Source organism: Hippocampus zosterae, chromosome 14 (genome assembly GCF_025434085.1).
Source record: "Hippocampus zosterae strain Florida chromosome 14, ASM2543408v3, whole genome shotgun sequence".
Classification (NCBI taxonomy): Eukaryota; Metazoa; Chordata; class Actinopteri; order Syngnathiformes; family Syngnathidae; genus Hippocampus; species Hippocampus zosterae.
In genome coordinates this window covers 11,689,328-11,707,665 of record NC_067464.1, presented here as the reverse complement: position 1 = coordinate 11,707,665, position 18,338 = coordinate 11,689,328, and the positions used below count along the sequence as shown (strand labels likewise).

The 18,338-nt window shown below is 42.0% G+C and overlaps 1 protein-coding gene across 1 annotated transcript; it reads right to left on the bottom strand.

The window, feature by feature from the left end:
• Nucleotides 1-749: 749 nt before the first annotated feature.
• On the bottom strand, nt 750-16,919 carry pkdccb (protein kinase domain containing, cytoplasmic b). The gene is made up of 7 exons (XM_052086217.1): nt 16,015-16,919; nt 13,968-14,081; nt 10,419-10,690; nt 9,225-9,304; nt 7,533-7,640; nt 3,367-3,543; nt 750-2,839 (listed from the first exon to the last, which is right to left on the bottom strand). Exons 1-7 carry the CDS (start codon nt 16,555-16,557, stop codon nt 2,748-2,750), a joined length of 1,386 nt encoding a protein of 461 aa, XP_051942177.1. The 5' UTR covers nt 16,558-16,919; the 3' UTR covers nt 750-2,747.
• Nucleotides 16,920-18,338: the final 1,419 nt, after the last annotated feature.

Genomic DNA, 18,338 nt, shown 5'->3' with positions numbered 1-18,338 from the left:
TATCTTTATTATTTGTTGTAGCAATGAGTGGAAACTTCCCCTGTCGACAGTAATTTTATGCTACCACTCAACCAGTCCTTCTAGTTAGTTAAAATATGTTGATCCAGTTTTCTTTTTTTATCGAATGAAAGCCTGCTTATCTTAATGTTAATCTGACTAATCAACTGGCTTTGTCCAGACAGCCGGGTACCAATGTGAGGCCAACTGAACCCTTGGGCCTTCCCACTGACGCCACCATAAAAGTGTAATTTGTGGACTAGACGAGCTTTTTCCACTTCAGTGAAAATTGTATTTCTTTTTTTTTTTAAATAATCTGTTGAAGTTGTTTGGCATCTATTGATGTGAGTCAAGAATTCTTAAAACCCAGCAAGCCTTGCCCTTATCTCAACCTCAACCCCATTCTTGTGCAAACACTGTGCCTTTGCCTTACAGTAACTCTCTCACCCCATGAGAAAGAGCCAGTAGGTGTGCTCATTTACATTAGTATTAATTAAGGCCCATAATGAGCTCAGCATGACGCGGCATTTCAATGCATTCCGTAGTCATTGTGCAAACTCTGCTGAGCTCCGGAGCTTTGCGGGCCAAACTCATTCAGATAGGCCGCATGTTCAAGGCGTGGGGCGTAAAAGACAAGCACACAAACTAAACCACATTTGAGACCCCAAATACAAGCACGTACAGACAAACAAACAAACACAGGTGCTACTTATTGTTAAACCTCATAAAATAAAGAAGCAAATGAACACAGACACAATATAAGTACACATTTATAAAATAAGACTCTGCAGTTACATATGGTGCAGTATTAAAAAAAAGACTGACTCATTTTCCATTGAAAATAATGGTTTCACCCACAAGGTGCACATAAAACTCTAAAGCACAGTTATGTCAGAACAATTACATTTGATCATGACACCTCAGACAAATTCAATGAACTCGTTTATAAAATGATGTAAAAAATGGAATGATTTGAAATGATTTTGCTGTAAAAAGTGGTAGTTTACAGCCGGTTGTATTTAACAGAAAAAAAGATTTCAATATGTTCAGATTTTTAAAACAGTCACGTCTAGTTGCTGAAAAATGCTATAAAACACAAATCATGTCGGCGCAATGTCGGCACATAGCGCATTTAACGCAACAAACTACATCCAGTATTGTCGCATTACTTTCATTCAGATATCACACAGGTCATTAAACAGGAGCTTCTGTGAAGGAAGAAGATCAGATCGTACACATTCGAGGTGTTACAGAATGAAATTGGTAACTACTGGCCTGTCATGTATATTATTGCATTCATTTATTAATTGGCATATTTTTGAAAATACCAATTAAAAATAGACTTTTCACTAGGCTGTTGTCATATTCACCCCCCAAAAAACATTCACGTGAACCTACAAAAATGTTGCTACGTGCATGCCAGGCCAGCAGTTGATGATGTTACACTGTTGACATACTTAAGGCATCCCCACTGAACGAATTAATCGTGCAGTAAATTATACACTTTGTTGGAGAAGGCCACAATTACTTTGCAAGTATGTTTCCCATTTTTACAGACTACCACTGTCAAGATCAGTTGAAAATAACTGCTTGGAAACCAGTTTTGGAATATTTAAAATTTCAGGCCCCAAAATGTCATTCTCTCAAATGTCCGTTTAGCTTGCTTTCATTTATTGTAATTAGCTGTTGGTGTCGTAATGCTAGTTTAGGCTAACTGCTACTAATCCTTTCTTTAACTGCATGCCCTTCCTTGTGCGACCTAGTGGTTTTATTCGCTAGACTGAGCTACAAACTTCGTGTGTGAGCTTCAAATATGATCTTGCGCTCACTAGTTGTTGTCTTAGCTCAATTTGATTCGCTGCACTTTGCTAAAATTAACACCCAGCTTTTGTGTCATATGCTGCCTTGCACTTGCTAGGTGTTGCCGTTAGTTTTATTGGCTAGACTGAGTTATAATTGCTGATTGGTTTAGCGTTATATGCTATTTTCCTCTAACTAGCTATTGGCTGTGACATCATAATGCTAGGTTATGCTAACTACTTGCTGAATATAGGTTTATTTGTAATTAGTTCCCAGTTGTAGTTTTATACGCTAACGAAATGTTGCACTTCGTTCTGTTCACTGCACAATGCTAAAACAAGCTCCTGGCTGTAGCTTCAAATGCTACATTAGCTATACAAACAGACATCAACCCCAAGTTAAAAGCGGTGTTGTAAAGTTCCTATTCAGATCACAGTGCAGCTAAGTCCCAAAAGCCATTGACAAAACAGTTGGCACCTCAGCGCATCAGCCTGTACTTGAATAAGAGCTTTGTTTTCTTTCCTTGTCCTCTGGCTTTTTGGGCTGATGCCAATGCTCGACTTCTAACCAACAAGCCCACCACAGGGGAGCTGGCTTCACAACAAGCAGCAAATAAAGTCAAGGTAGCAACATAAAAAGAGAAAAGAAAAAAAGCACAAGGCTCTCTTTCCCTAATTGTATCTGAAGGGAAATCCCTTGAAGTAGCAGTTGGCAGAGGCGGTGAGTTGGCAGACGCATGAAATGAGTGCAATATGCGTAAGGCCTAGAAATACGTCGCATTTACCCGCCTTGGCTGTGAATTCTCTCCCGCAAAGCTGGGGGCACCGCTGGACGCAGCGGGACTCGTCTAATTTAAGCGCAACATGTTGCTTTTTGCTTCACATCATTGGGAGTATATAAGCTCGCTCCATACAGTCTTTGATATTACAAGTCCCATCCATGCGTACCATTTACCCGGCAGTGCTGTGCTTCACATACACCTCAGAGGTTTCGTCAGGTACCAGAAGACTGAAGCTACTCCTGAAAGTAGCCAACGGCCTACCTGTGGGGCAGGAAACACATATTAATTACCGGTCATCTTTTTATTTTTAAAGCATGTCAGCAATGCCAGCAAAACCCTTGGTCATGTTGTTTTAGCACAGCTACACCATTTGAACGTTTGTAAACAAGAGGCATCAGGTGTGGCAGGAAGTGATTGGACTTGTGTGAATTGTGTAAACAGCTATGTAGAGAAAATTGCAAGGCTGCCTGGTGGCCTAGTAGCCAGGAACAGACTAGGAAACAAACTTACCAGTTGGTAAAACAAACCACGGCCTGTGTTCCACCTCACTCTTTCTGACTGACAATTCACACATTCAAACTATGGCACTATGGAAGAAGTTTAAAATCATCATTCAAAGAATTTACTCTGTATGCTCAATAGATCGACCTTGTTCAGAAGGCATTTGGGTCTATAGTATATTTGGCAAATTGATCACGCATTTCAATGAAGTCCTACATATTTTTAGTGTTTGGCCACAAGAAGCCAAATGTTAAGACAAATGAAAGTGAGTGGTAAACTTGACTGACCTGTCCATGTTTTCTGTCCTGTCAGAGTGAAACTGGTGCACTGTGAGTGCGAGTTGCAGATGTGCGCTGCCTCCCTGGCGCTGTGGACGGACAGCACGCAGCCTTGTTGACTGTAGGACGGCCAGCAATGGTAGTCTGTGTTTCCCGATGTCGTCACTCCTCGCGTCACGTCGTAGTCTGAACACAACATGACACAGTCTCATGTAAGTAATAAAACAATGTCAAAGACGTTGGAGCATGACATATTAGTCATTGAGAAATTCAGAAAAAAATCCCCACAAGTATTTGATTGTCTGTCCATCCATTAATTTTGCGCCTCGTTCGGGCCACTGGTGAGTTGGAGCTGATCCCAAACAACTATTCACACTGAGATTACATTCGCACCTGTGGACAAGTCTTCAAAGAACCTAACATGTATGTTTTTGGAATGCGGGAAGAACCTGGATTACGCTGAGCAAACTACACAGGATCTAAGGTCATGAGTGAAAACAGAAAAATCTAGCGACATATGTTTCCCATTATGTGTTAGCATTAGCATTAAGCTAGCAGACTAAAGGCTAAGCTATGCGCTTGTTTTGAGACACAACGTGCAATTCTCCTAGTTTTATATGAATTTTGGCATGAAACTTCAACTGAGAGTGACATTGAACATCTTCAGGCATCATTCTGGTTGATTATTTTTTAACTATTTCACAAAGTGCTGCTAATTGCAAAGTGAGTTGTGTTCACGGCCACCAAAAAGCACTTGCATTCCAGATTTGCACTCTGAAGGAAAAAAAATGCTCGTAACTCAAGGAGAGGAAATGTACCTTACAAAAAACAAACGAAGAAAAAAAACTTTGTTTTTGAATACAATTGTGCAGCCTGGTCCACGGACCACTGCCATAGCAAACTACAAAGGTTCTGCGAAATTACAATGATTATATTACTTTCTATATTTAGTTCACATTCTCTGTATGAAGATATTTGCTAAATATTATTTTGACATGACCAATGCTGCGCAAAAGGACTGCTAAAGGTCTCGTCACAAACAAATGCTAGTTTATTGTGGTGTTTGCTCTGTCGGTTTTTTTTTTTTTTTTTTTGGGGCCATTTCTGCCTTCCACGCATTCTTGAATGGAGCATCACAAACATGCACAGTGTAGAGTTAAAGCACATTGTTCTGTGGTCTGAATGGCCAAAAGATGACACCATGATTTGCACTTTTGGTCATTATGAAAAACAACTGCCGCACTGCAGTTATGGAAAATATGGTGTAGAAACTGTTTTACACAGAAATGCCAGCCACGCACACTTGACAGTGTTTGCTGTTGTGACTGTTTACAAAGTGAAAGTGACTTCCTCTCCGTCTCTGCACCAGGGATGAGTTCTTATTTCACTGACACCTCGTGTCATTAATAGCACTTTTGAAAAACTATTGTATTATATTTCAAACATTGCCTTAGTAGTAAAAGCTTATATGATGGCAGCAGTTTGGCTCTAAAGTAGATGAATGAAAAATATATTCCTTTCAATAACCGTCGTTCCAGATTAGAAACAGATTGTGTTTGACTGTGGCTCACGTCTGCACCGTGCACAAAAGCAAATTACAATCAAAATAAACGCTTGCCTTTGGTCCTTTTTAGTGGCCCCTTTTTCACTCCCTTTACTCAACATATCGTTAGCCTACCGCAACTTTTGTAATTGGACCATGCCTATCCAGAACATCTTGAGCTCTCCTCTCCCAGCGTGCTGTGCCACATTGAACGCATCACCCCCGCTTCGACCCAAACATTTGCCTTACATTAATCATTCTAATTCCTCCAGTCAGGCGGCCTGTCTTAAATCATCTGCTCCACATTAGCCATGAGAAACACACTCACAAACACACACACATGCCTGCACACAGCCACAAGCTGAGTCTGGGAGTTCATCGAGAGGAGACACTAAATAGTATAGGGTGTGTGTGTGTGTGTGTGTGTGTTGTTAAAGGAGAAAAAAAGACACGAGGGTCAGCCTTCTGGGGATGAAGAGAGAAGGAGAAGAACAAGGAGTGTTCAGAGGATCTTTATTCGGGTGGGGAGAAATGAGGCCTGTTGTGGAGCGAAAAGGTGACCGACCTCAGCTGTTTGGGCACCAGGGACGTATGGATGAAAGCTCCCTTTGTGCTTCACGTTTAGGGCGGGAAACGGTCTAATGCATAGAAAAGTGATCTTCCTTTCCAACGCTTCACTTTAAATGTCGTATTAGCCTCAGCTGTGACTCTCATCTGTGGAGAATGTACTTTACATCTGCGAGCCATTTGAAAAATAAGACTTATTACCTGTTGACACTCACTCTGTCTCTCTCGCACACATTTTGATCATACACTGACATCATCCAGCCAGCCCCCCCCCCCACTTTATTTTTCATCTTTGCCAGGAAAAGTCTGTATATTAATCAATAGCACATCTTGAAGCAAAATGTAGTGCATTGCTTGGCTGCAACAAGCAGATGTGCTGTTGATTCAGTCTCAACTACCGGTAGTTTGCTGTCGAATCAGGAGTACTCACATACCGATAATACTGGTCAACACATTTTCATTACATTTTTTTAATGAGAAGTGCAAGTAAACTTTTTAATATTTTTTTTTTTGGGGGGGGGGGCTGATTCCAAAACTGCCCTAATTTTTCCTGTAGCACATAAGGTTTTGATAATAATAATAGTAATATAATAAGGATAATATAATACGTGATATAGTAATATTTATGAATTAAGGGTTGGGTTCAGTAATTTTAGCCTCACCCCCCTGATCATTTTTTTTGGCAAGTCACGGCAAAAATAACCATATTATTGCAGGAAATTGTACACGACTGCAAACTCATATCTCAATACTAAACTTCAGGTTAAGTTTCTAAATTCATACCTATGACAATACTGTCTTTGCAAAGGCAGGATTTTTGATTGAGAACCCCGCTAAAAGCATGATCATCATGAGCCTTATCATTATACGATATCGATCCCAGCCAATCGGCGAATACAGGAAATGATAGTAATGGAGATCAGGAAATACATATTTCGAGTCTCCAATGTACCTAATATGCATGTTTTTGTAATGTGGAAGAAAGCTGGAGTGCCCAGGGATTCAAACATACAATCGAAGAATTTTGAGACAGTACAACATGTTTCTTTATGTACTTATTAAACATTTTTTTAGGAATAGCTACAAGGGTTTGCTGGAGTTTTTAAAAAAAATCACAATTAGCTGCTCTATTTTGATCTGGTTTATACCTTCCATGTACATTTGAACAAGAAAAAGCAGCTTCAGACAAGATCGCGTTAGTGTTAAGTGAAAGTTGCCAACTGGATGTCATGTGACTGCTTGTGACCTTCTCACCTTACGCATGGAAACAACCTGCTCGCTTCACTTTCCCACAGCTTAGCCTGCTATTTCAAAAAACCCAACTGAGCCTGCATATTAAGTCACTTCAGACAACACTGGTGCAAAAACTCCCACACAAAAATGTGAAATAATATACACATTTTTTAGGTTCGCTTATCGCACTCCCAATCAACCATGCGGAGGCTTGACTTGTGGCACCTTCCTGCGAAGCTAAAACATTCCCTGCTGGTTGTTAGCTTCGGCGCCCGTGTCCTCTTTCCCCTCAATCGACGATTAAATTCACAAAGAGCTGCTATATAAACAGTCCGGCATCGGGGGGGGGGTTGGAAAAAATCTCACCGCAGGAATGTCAGTCTTTCTGTTATTAATATTTCATAGACTGCAAGGAAGGAGGGCTTGCATTAGAATTACTAAATGTTTACAGTTAGAGGATAACACCTCAAAAAAATTCTTTATATGGTAAAATAAGTCAGGACGTAGCCTTGAGTGGTTCTTATTTATTTAAAAACTTTGGCCAAACTTTCCGTGTATCCCAATCCACACAGACTCTCTGAGCTGGAGACACGAAGGATTAATCTCACTCTGTTGGTTTTGTCCTCTCATTCCAGCCGCCTAATAACCTGTCAAAACAACCCAAGCGAGCAAGAGACCACCGGACCCCTCACCCCCTTACACACACACACACGCTCCCAGCCTCTGAAACAAAATGAAAACAGAGGTGCAGACTGTGCCGCCTTTTCAAATAAGGCCCGGCATTGTGTCCGCTGAAGGTGGGGTCAGTGTAGCGTGTAAAAAGCGGGCTTACCTCGTAGTACAGATGAAGGCAGCTTGTCCAGGTGCAGCCCAGACTGGTAGAGGTGCAGAATGTGCTCGAAAGCATCCAGCATCTCGTTGATGTCGGCTTTCAGCTCACCTGCAAACAGACAATACATTGGGCACAGCAATCAGTCCCGCTATATATACAAAATTATTTGGACACAAGGAGAAAGAAAAGATGGACTTTTTCTCTCTTGGGAAAATGATATGAAGTGTGTCTGCAGGAATGTTTGTCCATTCATCCAGAAGAACATTTGTGAGGTTAAAGTTCACTAAGGAGTAGGGCCAAACATTTGGAAACATTTGGAATCTGCAAGTGTAGGATTGTCAAAAATGTCTTGGCAAGCTGAAGAGTTAAGCTTCAGAGTAGGAATTGAACCACCGAGTCTCTCAGTCAATCTATCTAGCGAGCGAGCTAGCTGGCTAGCTAGCTAGCTATCTATCAGGTCAATGGAACACTTTAAATTGTCCCTAGGTTTGAGTGTGAGCGCGAAATGGTTGTTCGTCTCACGTGTGGCCTGCGATTAGCTGGCAACCAAATCAGGGTGTACCCTTCCTGTTGCCGAAAAGGATGGCTGGGTTGGGCTCCAGCACGCCTGCGACCCTTGTGAGGTTAAGTGGAATTGGAAAATGGCTGGACCAAGTTGAGGTTTGGATGTTGCCTTGGCCCTTGGCAAGCATTCACTTTCTCATGTGGCCTTTTTGCAAAATTAATTCCCCAACCCAGCTCTAAATGTTGATGTTGCTAACTAGGCTACAGTCCAACTTGTTAAATAAGCACTGAAAATAAATACATCTATTAAAATAAATAAATAAAATTAAGCCCAAACTATTAGACGGCTATTGAATGACATTGTATCCATGAGAGGGCATGTCTTTTTTTTTGGGCATGTCTTTTACATGCATCCATAAATCCATTTTCTGTCGCGCTTGTCCTCATTACATGACATGTGGTACATCCCATTCTCCAGGGCACATACGGACAAAGAACCATTCACACTCACATTCCTACTCACGGACAAGTTAGGGTTTTCAATGGAACGTTCAGGTTTTGGGGAATGTGGGAGGAAAGTAACTCACACAAGCACTCGAAAACATGCAAACTCCATATAAGAAGACCAGAGCCGAGACTCGAACCCAAAAGTTCGCAACTGTAAGGCTGACAGACGTACAAACCACTCAAGAAGCACGTTATCAGTACATACAATTAAAGCCATCAAAGCTATATTATATGTTATATAAAAATGAACGTACTATGACTCTGATGCTGCGATAATGTTTTAAAATTATGTATTCACAAAAGTAGGCTACTATTTATCCAGTTGATGCCTGACAAATTATGCTTTTGAAATGTGCAGGATACGAGAGGATTCAAAACTAACGAGCTAACAAGTCCACAGTGCTGTTACAAACACAAAAATGTGTTTCGTACCCAATAATGGCAATTATGAATCCAATGTCTTCCCCCGTGGCATATTCTGTACTCAACTGAAATCTGACTCTTTTTGTACATATATTCCTCATAACTTGTATTCATTATCTTGTCACCTGTCAGCTCGCTGTGGAGAGTGTTAAATAGGGCACATCAGGGGCCTGTCATGACAAGACCACAATAACACAGTGATGCGTGAGCTTGTGAAGTTATAGCGATGCTGTGTTAAGGCGCTGCTCTTTTGCTCACCTGTGACATTCATGATGCGTGCCACCAGGTGTGTGAGGCCGGGCGGGGCCTGGTGAGGCAGCAGGTAGGTGAAAAAGTACCTGGGAGGCATGAGAAGAAAAAAGGAAAAGAGCACATCCATTATGGAACGTGACTTGACACCATAATGGAAGGATCTGAAGGGCTGATCAAACGCGACAGGACTCGCTTTTCGCCGCTTTATGAATCACACCCGTAAACCGCAAATCTGCAGTCCTGTACGCCTTCACTAGCAACGTTGTGTCAACACAGCACTCAGTGGTAGGTCGAAACAAAGTACAAATACTTCATGACTATGCTTGATTTTTCAGGAATTTGAAACTGGAGTATTTATTTTTCTGACACCCTTTTTACTTTTACACTGTATATTGAAGGAAACAGATCTGTATTTTCTAATTTATTATTTTGTCAAATTAGGCTTTTTTCCCCAAACCCAGAGAGGTGAAGTCAAGCACGATTGAGATTTAGATTAAATCATTGACTGGTTGAGTTTGGGGACGGTACTTATGCGGTGGACGGAACAGGGACAGCTGCCACACGGTGTCATGTGAACCGGGGTGCATTACTGCGAATGAGGCTACAGATACGAAGGAGCAAGACCTTACTTAAGAGAATCGTTTGATGTTTTTGCCGACAAGACTGTTTTGTGGCGGATGCACTGAATAACTTGAGCTAATTTAACCCTTTGAGGGACAGCGGTTACTACAGTGGACAGCGTATCATGTTATCAGGTTACAGGTGAGCATTATTGATGCATGAAACGGTTAATGTTAATGATTTAGTCTTTTGTTCTGTTACATGGTGTTTGTTGTCTTTCGTGTGGACCCATTGCGGACAGAAGTATCTGTGCTTGATGGTTAGGCCTTCACGCTGCACGCGTGTACTAGCATTGAAGTGCAAATACAGCTTGAAGCAAAGCACGTTTGTCCTCTCATTGTACCATGCAGAACAGAATATATGTGAGAGTCCAAACAGGCACTAAGAAATATTTTTCAAAAGTGTTTTAATCAGTTTAAGTGTGTTTTAAGTTTCATCATGTTTAAAGCACCTGATAGGGGTAAAACTATGTAATTTATCTTTTTTATATGGTTGCTTTTAATCACAGATTTTATTGAAGTCTTTTTTTCAAGTATCTAGAGTTCTGCTTAGGTGCAGCGTGCAAGTAATTCCGCTTACCTATAGGCATTGTAAATGTTCATCTTCTCATTGAGGTCCTCACACACTCTGCGGGTTGAACAGGTCAGGGTGAAATTTCGGTGCGGAAACTGCAGGGAGCAATCGGCGTGTCGGCCGCAGGGCGTGTCGGCCGCGCTGGCGTCGTCCAGGTCGGTGAGCTTGAGCTCGCCCGACACCATGACGAACTGGCGGGGCTGAAAGTCCAGCAGAGCCACCGATCCCAGTGGAGAGCGCGAGAGGAAATGGAGCAGGCGAACCAGGTCCAGACAAACCTGCAGGGACACAAGACAAAAGCCTTCTCATTATCTGCTTCACTGTTTGTTCAGCTGCAGAGAGGTAATCCTGTTAAGATAGTCAGATGGGATTAATCAGACAGTTGTTTATTGATGTTAAAAGGTAATTTACTGTAATCTACTTTCTTTCCCCTTTATAGATCCGATCTTGTCTTTTTTTTTTTAAATCCCTATTCGGTATTTATTTCACAAGTCGCTTCGGCACGGTATTGACTGTGAAGCCCTGCTATTCGCCCTTGAAGCAAATCAAGACCCCTAAGAAGGTTTAGAATTGCCTTTAGGTGTCAGAAGATGTCAGCAAAGCACTGCCTATGTCGAAATGAAACTCCTCAACTCACTTCGATATACCCGAGTGCACCGGATGATGCCAAAGCATTGATGTTATTGCATTGACCTGAGTGAAAAGTCGTGATGGGTTGGAAGATGGGTTCTCCAGAAAATGGAATAGCTGCAAAATATGCAAAGTATCATTATGACGCAATATGTTCTCCTCTGTGAGTGCCGAATTCGCCAGTTTTTTAAACAGATTAAACAGATTTTTTTTTCTTGGTTGCACAAAATAAAAGTATGTGGGTCCAAATAACCTTTTTGAGTAGTAGTCAATTTATGAAATATAACTGGATCCAGAAAATCTCATTTTGTGCAACCATGTACACACACCATTTACCCTTTTTGTGAGATTAATAAAGTCAATAGGGTGGAGAAAGGACTCAAACAAAATAACAATACATTTTGGATTATAATTCTCAAATGTGCTTAATTTATTTCAGGAAAAAAATATCCTTTATCAAAACATTTGTTATTTCATATAGCCAATGATGACCAGGAAAACATGATCATTTGCTTTTGTGAGTCAGTCAAGTTGGGTTTCATACACAGAATCTTGTAATCAAGTTTCATTATCTTCAGTATGTTCGCTCAAGGCTGAAAAACGAAAAACAAGACGACGGCAAACAGCAAAATGAAGTTATCCGCTGCACACCCACAAACCATGCAACGAGTGTGACAGTCCAATTATACTGAGGGTACTGTAAAGCTCCGAGTTGTACGTCACTGGCACAGTAAAAACGGCAGTGGGTGCAACCAGACACCGCTTGGATTAGTGTAGCGCCTCACACATGAAGCTGACACCGAGCGGCCTGCGCAGCTTGGTGGTTCAGGATTTTGGTTGTTGTTGTTGTCAAGTATCAAGAACAACCAGACTAAAGCATCGACACCCTGATTTTTCTAAATTGTGAGGGTTACATGTACATGACAATGACTTAGTATAACCTCAAGGTCTTTGAACTACAGATGACTATGCTCCCAAAACAAAGTGAACATGACAAAAGATTCTGTAAGATGCATAATTAGGGCCTCTCTAAAATGTGAATAACGCACCAAAAACGTGCGTGTAAACGCATACGGCTAAGACTCGCCATAACTTCCACTCTAAACACAAGTGACATACAAAACTTCTCTCTAAGTCGAGATGTTCTGTGTAACTTCACACAAACCTCCATGACACCAATTACTACTCTCCTACTTAACCAGGGCTTTGGTGCCATCTTGTGGCATCTTATGGTGTTGTCAAAAGAGCATGAAAAACATGAATAGGTGGGGGTTTCAGCAATAACTGGAGAGAAATGGGAACAGGTCAAGTCATGAATGAGCCAAGCCAATGTACTATAGTTTCATTCTTGGTTCTCTCAGAACCATGAAAGAAATTGGTGGATGGGGTCACGGTTGTTTCCTGACATGACGCAGTCAATGAACATACAACTTTGTCAAAATAACTTCATAACAACTGAAAATGTTGTATTTGTCTTTATCAGGCCAATAGTTAGCTTGGTCACTGAGTAAAGAAACATTCAATGCAATCCCGACAGACATAAAAAGTTATTCATACATATTAAATGATTGATTTATTTTTAACACTCACGTGAAGACAGATATTTGACATGTATCAAAACATGTGCAAAAAGCGAGACTGTCGGACCAGATTGTGAAGAGAAAGCATTGCATTAAACTGTTTGCCACCATTTTCTAGACTTTTTTTGGGGCATGGCTAAAACGGTGCAGAGTGATTCACCGCGGCCATGATATGAGTCATCCCTCAGTCATTATACATAAACTTGAGAGCCTTTCTTCGCATCAGTGGTTATGTGGTGTAACTGCAACATGCAGTAGGCTTGCTAGGTAGCTATGCCTACAAATATGCATCTTCCCTTCTGATAGTCCGCTGGCAGGGCTGCTTTAGAGTGCCTCATTGTCTGCTTTGAGTGTGCGCACGTCACCCAGAGAAAAGTGGAAGAAGGAAACAGGCAAAAAAGTCTGACATTACAGTCAGTGTGTAGACAATCTTTTGAGTGCCCCGTTCTTCCCTGTGAGCGCATGCTTGTCATGCAAAGAAAGATGGAACAGCGAGGGTACAAAAATAAAAAAATAAAGTCTGACTTGATATGGCCAGCATGTACAGAAAGGTCTTCACGCTGGCGTCACTGCTTTCGAGTGCCTCGTTGTTGTGCCGTGGAAAAGACCTGCTAGGACAGTAAATCCAACCACTGGCGTGATTTTGAAGTCTTATTTTGTATAGTAGGTGATTTTCGTGATCACTCAAATTTGGTAGGTTGTGAACAACACCCTTCTCTCTAGTGACTCCACTTTAGAAGACATTTATTTTCAGATTTTTAGTTTTATATAATCAGTCAAACAATTATGGCATTTGAAATCAAAGTTTGCAATTTTCTACCTTTGAAAAACGATTGACATCAGCGCCACTTTCATGTGTTTTCCATTCAAAATGGTTTTCTGGTCTTTGGTCTTAATTGCGTTTTATATTCCAAAATCTAGATGAGTGCTCGCTCTGAGTGTTTTCCCTCTATGTCTCTCTTTTTATTTCAAACACAGCAGCACACACTCGCTGCAGAATAAAGTCGGCCTAAGTGGACTCCCACTGTGAGAATACCTGTGATGGGGGTTGCGCTAAAAGAGTGTGTGTGTGTGTGTGTGTGTGTGTGTGCGTGTGTGTGTGTGTGTGTCGAGTGTGTGTGCGCGCGCGCCGAGATGACATTCCTGGCCTGCAATGGATTAACCTATCCCATCTCCATTTCAAGCCTCATCAAATACATTGAGAGACAGATGTCAGCGTTCCTAAAGTTTCAGCCTTCATCTGGAGGGCTGGGCATGCGTTCATGCAAATATGGCCGGCAAGAGGCGCTCAGCCAACAGGACTGTGGTTCAGCAACAAAGTATGCAAATAGCATTAAGATCTTACCCTGAAGCGGTCCTCCCAGGGGCTCTGGAGGAGGTGGAGCATCTGGAGAGGGTCCCCTTGCTCCAGGATGACGGTCACTCGGCCTCCCTCGTCTCCAGCGCAATGACCGCGCAACTGTTGAAACCACATTGAAATGTCAGGGAATGACATGGCACTATTTTGGGGATTTGGGAAAACTAAAAGTGGGTTGTGACGGGAATGAGTGGATGGAAAAGAGAGCACGTTGTCTGCCTGTGGAAAAATGTCACCCAAAAGGCAAGCAGGGGTCAATGGATTTAATTCAATTAGATGGTAGGGTGCTGCACAGCAACTGGGATTGTCAGATGGTAGGCCCAATGTGAGACAAATGGATGTTATGGGTAGATAATAAGATGAGTGTGCCTGCTGGGGTTTTTTTTTGTTCATTTGTTCGGAATTTGTGAAGACATTAAACCCAACTAAGCATGGACCTTGCTTTGTTGTGCATGCTGGAACAAAATAAAAACAACTTCTCCAAACCCTTCATCAAATTTGGAAGTAAAATTGTCTAAAATAGCTAGAAAAAAAGACCAATTTGCATAAAAAGCTTTAACCCTAGAAGAGCCATCTGACATACTGTATACAAATCAACCAGTTTGGGTAACATAGGTCAGTGTTAAATATTTCTCATAGTATACGCTGTGATTTAATCAGGAGCCTGTCCCAGCCGTCTTCGGGCAGTAGGCGAGGGACACCCTGAACCAATTGCCGGCCAATCGCAGGGCAGACAGAGACGAACAACAATCCGTGCTCACACTGACACCGAAGGACAATTTAGAGTGTTCAATCAGCCTGCCATGCATGTTTTTGGAATGTGGAAGGAAACCGGTGGACCCAGAGAAAAACCCACGCAGTTACGGGAAAAACATGCAAACTCAACACAGGAAGGCCGGAGCCGATCGAACCAACGACTTCTGTATTGTGAGGTAACCTAATCACTCGGCCACCGGGCCGCCCTATATTATATTATATAAATATATATACTGTATATTATACTGTGTGTATATACTGTATATATATTTGCAAAAGTGGTGGGATGAAAATTAGTCTGCTTAACATGCTTGTGTTTTAACCTGAGTTTGCATTTTCTATATTGAAAACATGTTGTCAATTGAGCAATTCCCCATCCATTCACACGCAGAAACTGTTGGTTTGGCATTCATTAGCTTTGGGAGGATCCAACCATCAATTGTGATCAGTTAATTAACATACTGACGATGAGAAATTCTCATTCTGTGTACTTGTCCAGTGGGGTACTGTGGCTCAATGAAAGTTGCACTTTAAATACGTTTTACTTAAAAGAGTGATGTAAAGGAGTTCATCAGTACTGGTACTGTAAAAGGGTAAAGCCTTGAATTCATTAAAGTGGGAAAACTCTTTTTGTATTCTCATTTGGCCTTTCAAAAATAACATTGCAATACATTTAACTTGCTTTTTCATGGAAGGTAATTGGGTAGATGTGAATGCTGAATTCATCCAGTTAAATTGCAAAGTTGTGATAGGTTTCTTGTTGTTGTCTCACTTTTAGCTATACTGCAAGATGAAGTATGAATACATTATGTGCACTTTAGAAGATTTTTATTGATCGATCTATTGATTGATTTTTTCAAACAGACATTTTGCATGACTGTACCTAGTTTTATGATAAAGCACAGTTTTGAATCACATTCATTCTACTCTGTGCCTTCTGCGACTTCCGTTTCAAGCACTTTAGAGATAGAAAGGTACTATAGAAATACTTGATTGTAAAACTTTTGGGACATTTAGCATAAAGGGTTGCATTATTTATTAAATTGGACATTTTACGATGTTTTTGTTATTCTTTTAATATCATGGGCCTGTGAGAGTATTTCCGACAAGCCATGTAAATCTAATTCACAAATATTCGCATTATACAGCAATCACTTTCTGCATGATATGGTTTCACAAAGGTAGCTTGCGGGAGAGGACTCAAATACCCCGATGGGGCTTAAATTTTAAAAAAAGCACCGTCAAGTCACAATCACAATAATATTTAATGAAGGTGCACCTTGATGATGTTGGGATGCCGCAGCCTGTGCAGGAGGACAACTTCCTTGCTGAGCTTGTAAGACACCAGTTGACGGCACCCGTGGGGGTCCTTGAAGCCCTCCACGCACTTGCCCATGTCGATGCCGTGCTCGTTGACCATCTTGAGCGCCACCGGCTCCCCTCCGGCCAGCGTCCCCTTCACTACCAGCTTGGTGTACCCGGAGCCGAGCACTTCCAGCGGCTGCATGTCCCGCAGAGCTGCGCAACCCAGCGGGGCCCCGTTGCTGGAGGAGCCACGCGTCAACTCGGTCCACAGATTAGAATCCCAGGTGGAGAAAAGCTCCTTGTCGCGGCCGGGTGGAAGCAGAGGGAGGATTTCTTGGTGTCTTTGCGCGAGTTGGTGGCTCAACGCTGATCGGAGGGACGCCAACTCTTCATCCAGATCCTCGTGGCCGCTTCCGAGGCGGCGCACGCTGCCGAGGAGCAAGCAAACCAGAAAGGACAGGACCGCCACTGACAGCACGGCGGCCGCGCGTAACGAATTGCCCACGGCGGAGGGCATGTTCCACTGCCAGCGCGAGGAGGACGACTGCTGGTGACTAGAGGGTGGAAATGAAAAGTGATCAGCTCCGTCGCTCCTCCTTCTACTCCTCGTGGAAACTCCCACCGGAGGGTGTGTCCTGCGCGCGTAACTTTACACCCGGCAGGCCTGCCAGCAGGAGTTCTCGTCAGCACCCCATCATCTGCTGTATATTTCATTGCAAACACAGAGACATAAGGACACAAATTTGATGATGAAACAGAAGCGTGGTGCAGCTAAGATGCAATAACATGAGTTGTTATTTACGGAGGATAAAGAATATATGCCTGTGAGCATGGTTGTTTACTCGGTCTGCGTGTGTTGAAACAATTACAACAAAAATAACCCAAATGCTGGGTTGAAAAGAGATTGATGTGAATTTTTTTTGGTTGGTTGTTTTGGACAAACAGTGCCATTTGTACTAAATAACCCAAAAAGTTGGGTCAAATTGACCCAAGAAGCAGTTGAGTTAATTTTGATCCAACTGCTATTCGAGTGTATTCACCTTATATTATGTGATTTATGAGTGCAATTTACGGCATAAACCGGATGTAATGTTTTGTTTGCCTGGTAACCAACCATTTGTGTTGAGTCCACTTCCTATGGCAGTGAGGCTTAAATAATGTGCAAATGCTCGTTGTTGCGGTTTTTAAGAGAAGCCATTTCAATCCCATTTCTTGCTAATGTTGCAGGGTTGGAAGATGAGAAAAACATGGCCAGTAACATACATTCGCTGGCTATTTGCCACATGCTACATGCTGAGACAGTGAGCAATATAAAATGTTCTATGCCGTATCCGTACATACACAAGGGCTAAGCTTGAGGTGGGGGGCACAATTTTTTATCAGTGCTACTGGTGGGCCTCATTGATCTACACACACGCACACACACACACGCAGACACACACTTCCTAACCAGATATTACAAAAATTACCATGTAATTGATGATAAACATTGTACAAAGTGATGAATTTACCCAATCAAAGTGACTGTGCTTCCTTCAAGCCAGTCTCATTCACGAGTCAGTTCCTTGTTATGATTCAGTGATGCACACTAATAAATAGAAATCAGGTCACATTACCGAGATGAAAAAAAGCCTTCATCCCTGCTATGGTTCTCATTTAAAATCACTAAACTGACTTTGATCTCTCCTTTTACTGGTCCATGCCTTTTCAAGTGGCCGCCGCGAGACTGCCAGGGTCGGGTGCCATGATTCCTATTAGGAAGCAGAGCCAGACCAGCATCCATCCTGCCAGCCGCCCTCATTAATGGCCACTTGCTTGTCACACTCGTGCTTGCCTGTTTAAGCCAGCGCACCCGAAAAACGTATTATCTTGAGGTTTGAGCACTCATTTTAAGGGAAATGATACTCAAAACATAATTTCTACATTAACTCAATCAGAAAATAACATTTCTTTTAACAACTGGCAATCTTGTCTGAGCTCTGTAGTTGTGTACCTTGCAATACATGATACTGTGTAATCATATTTGTCTTCTCACGTCAACAGAAATGGGTTACAGACTGGAGCCTCTAAGGATGAAAACAATCCATTCATCTGCAGTGTGCACCTTCAGTGCTTTTAACGCCATACATGTCAGACTCTTCTGTTGCAGCTCTTCTCATTTGTCAGGAAACCAAACCGAGTTTTCTGCAAACAGTAGTTCCTGCCGCAAACCATCCCTGTACTCAGCAGTGGTTTCTAGAATGAGCTGTATGTGTGACCGCAGATGGCAGCACATTTGAACTGTTTTTTTTTAAACTG

Coding starts and splice junctions, on each gene's coding strand:
- pkdccb (XM_052086217.1), bottom strand. CDS start 16,557: ATGCCCTCCGCCGTGGGCAATTCGTTACGCGCGGCCGCCGTGCTGTCA. Junction 10,691..13,967: donor CCTGGGAGGACCGCTTCAGG/GTAAGATCTTAA, acceptor GTGTCCCTGCAG/GTTTGTCTGGACCTGGTTCG. Junction 7,641..9,224: donor ACGCATCATGAATGTCACAG/GTGAGCAAAAGA, acceptor GTCTGTTTGCAG/GTGAGCTGAAAGCCGACATC.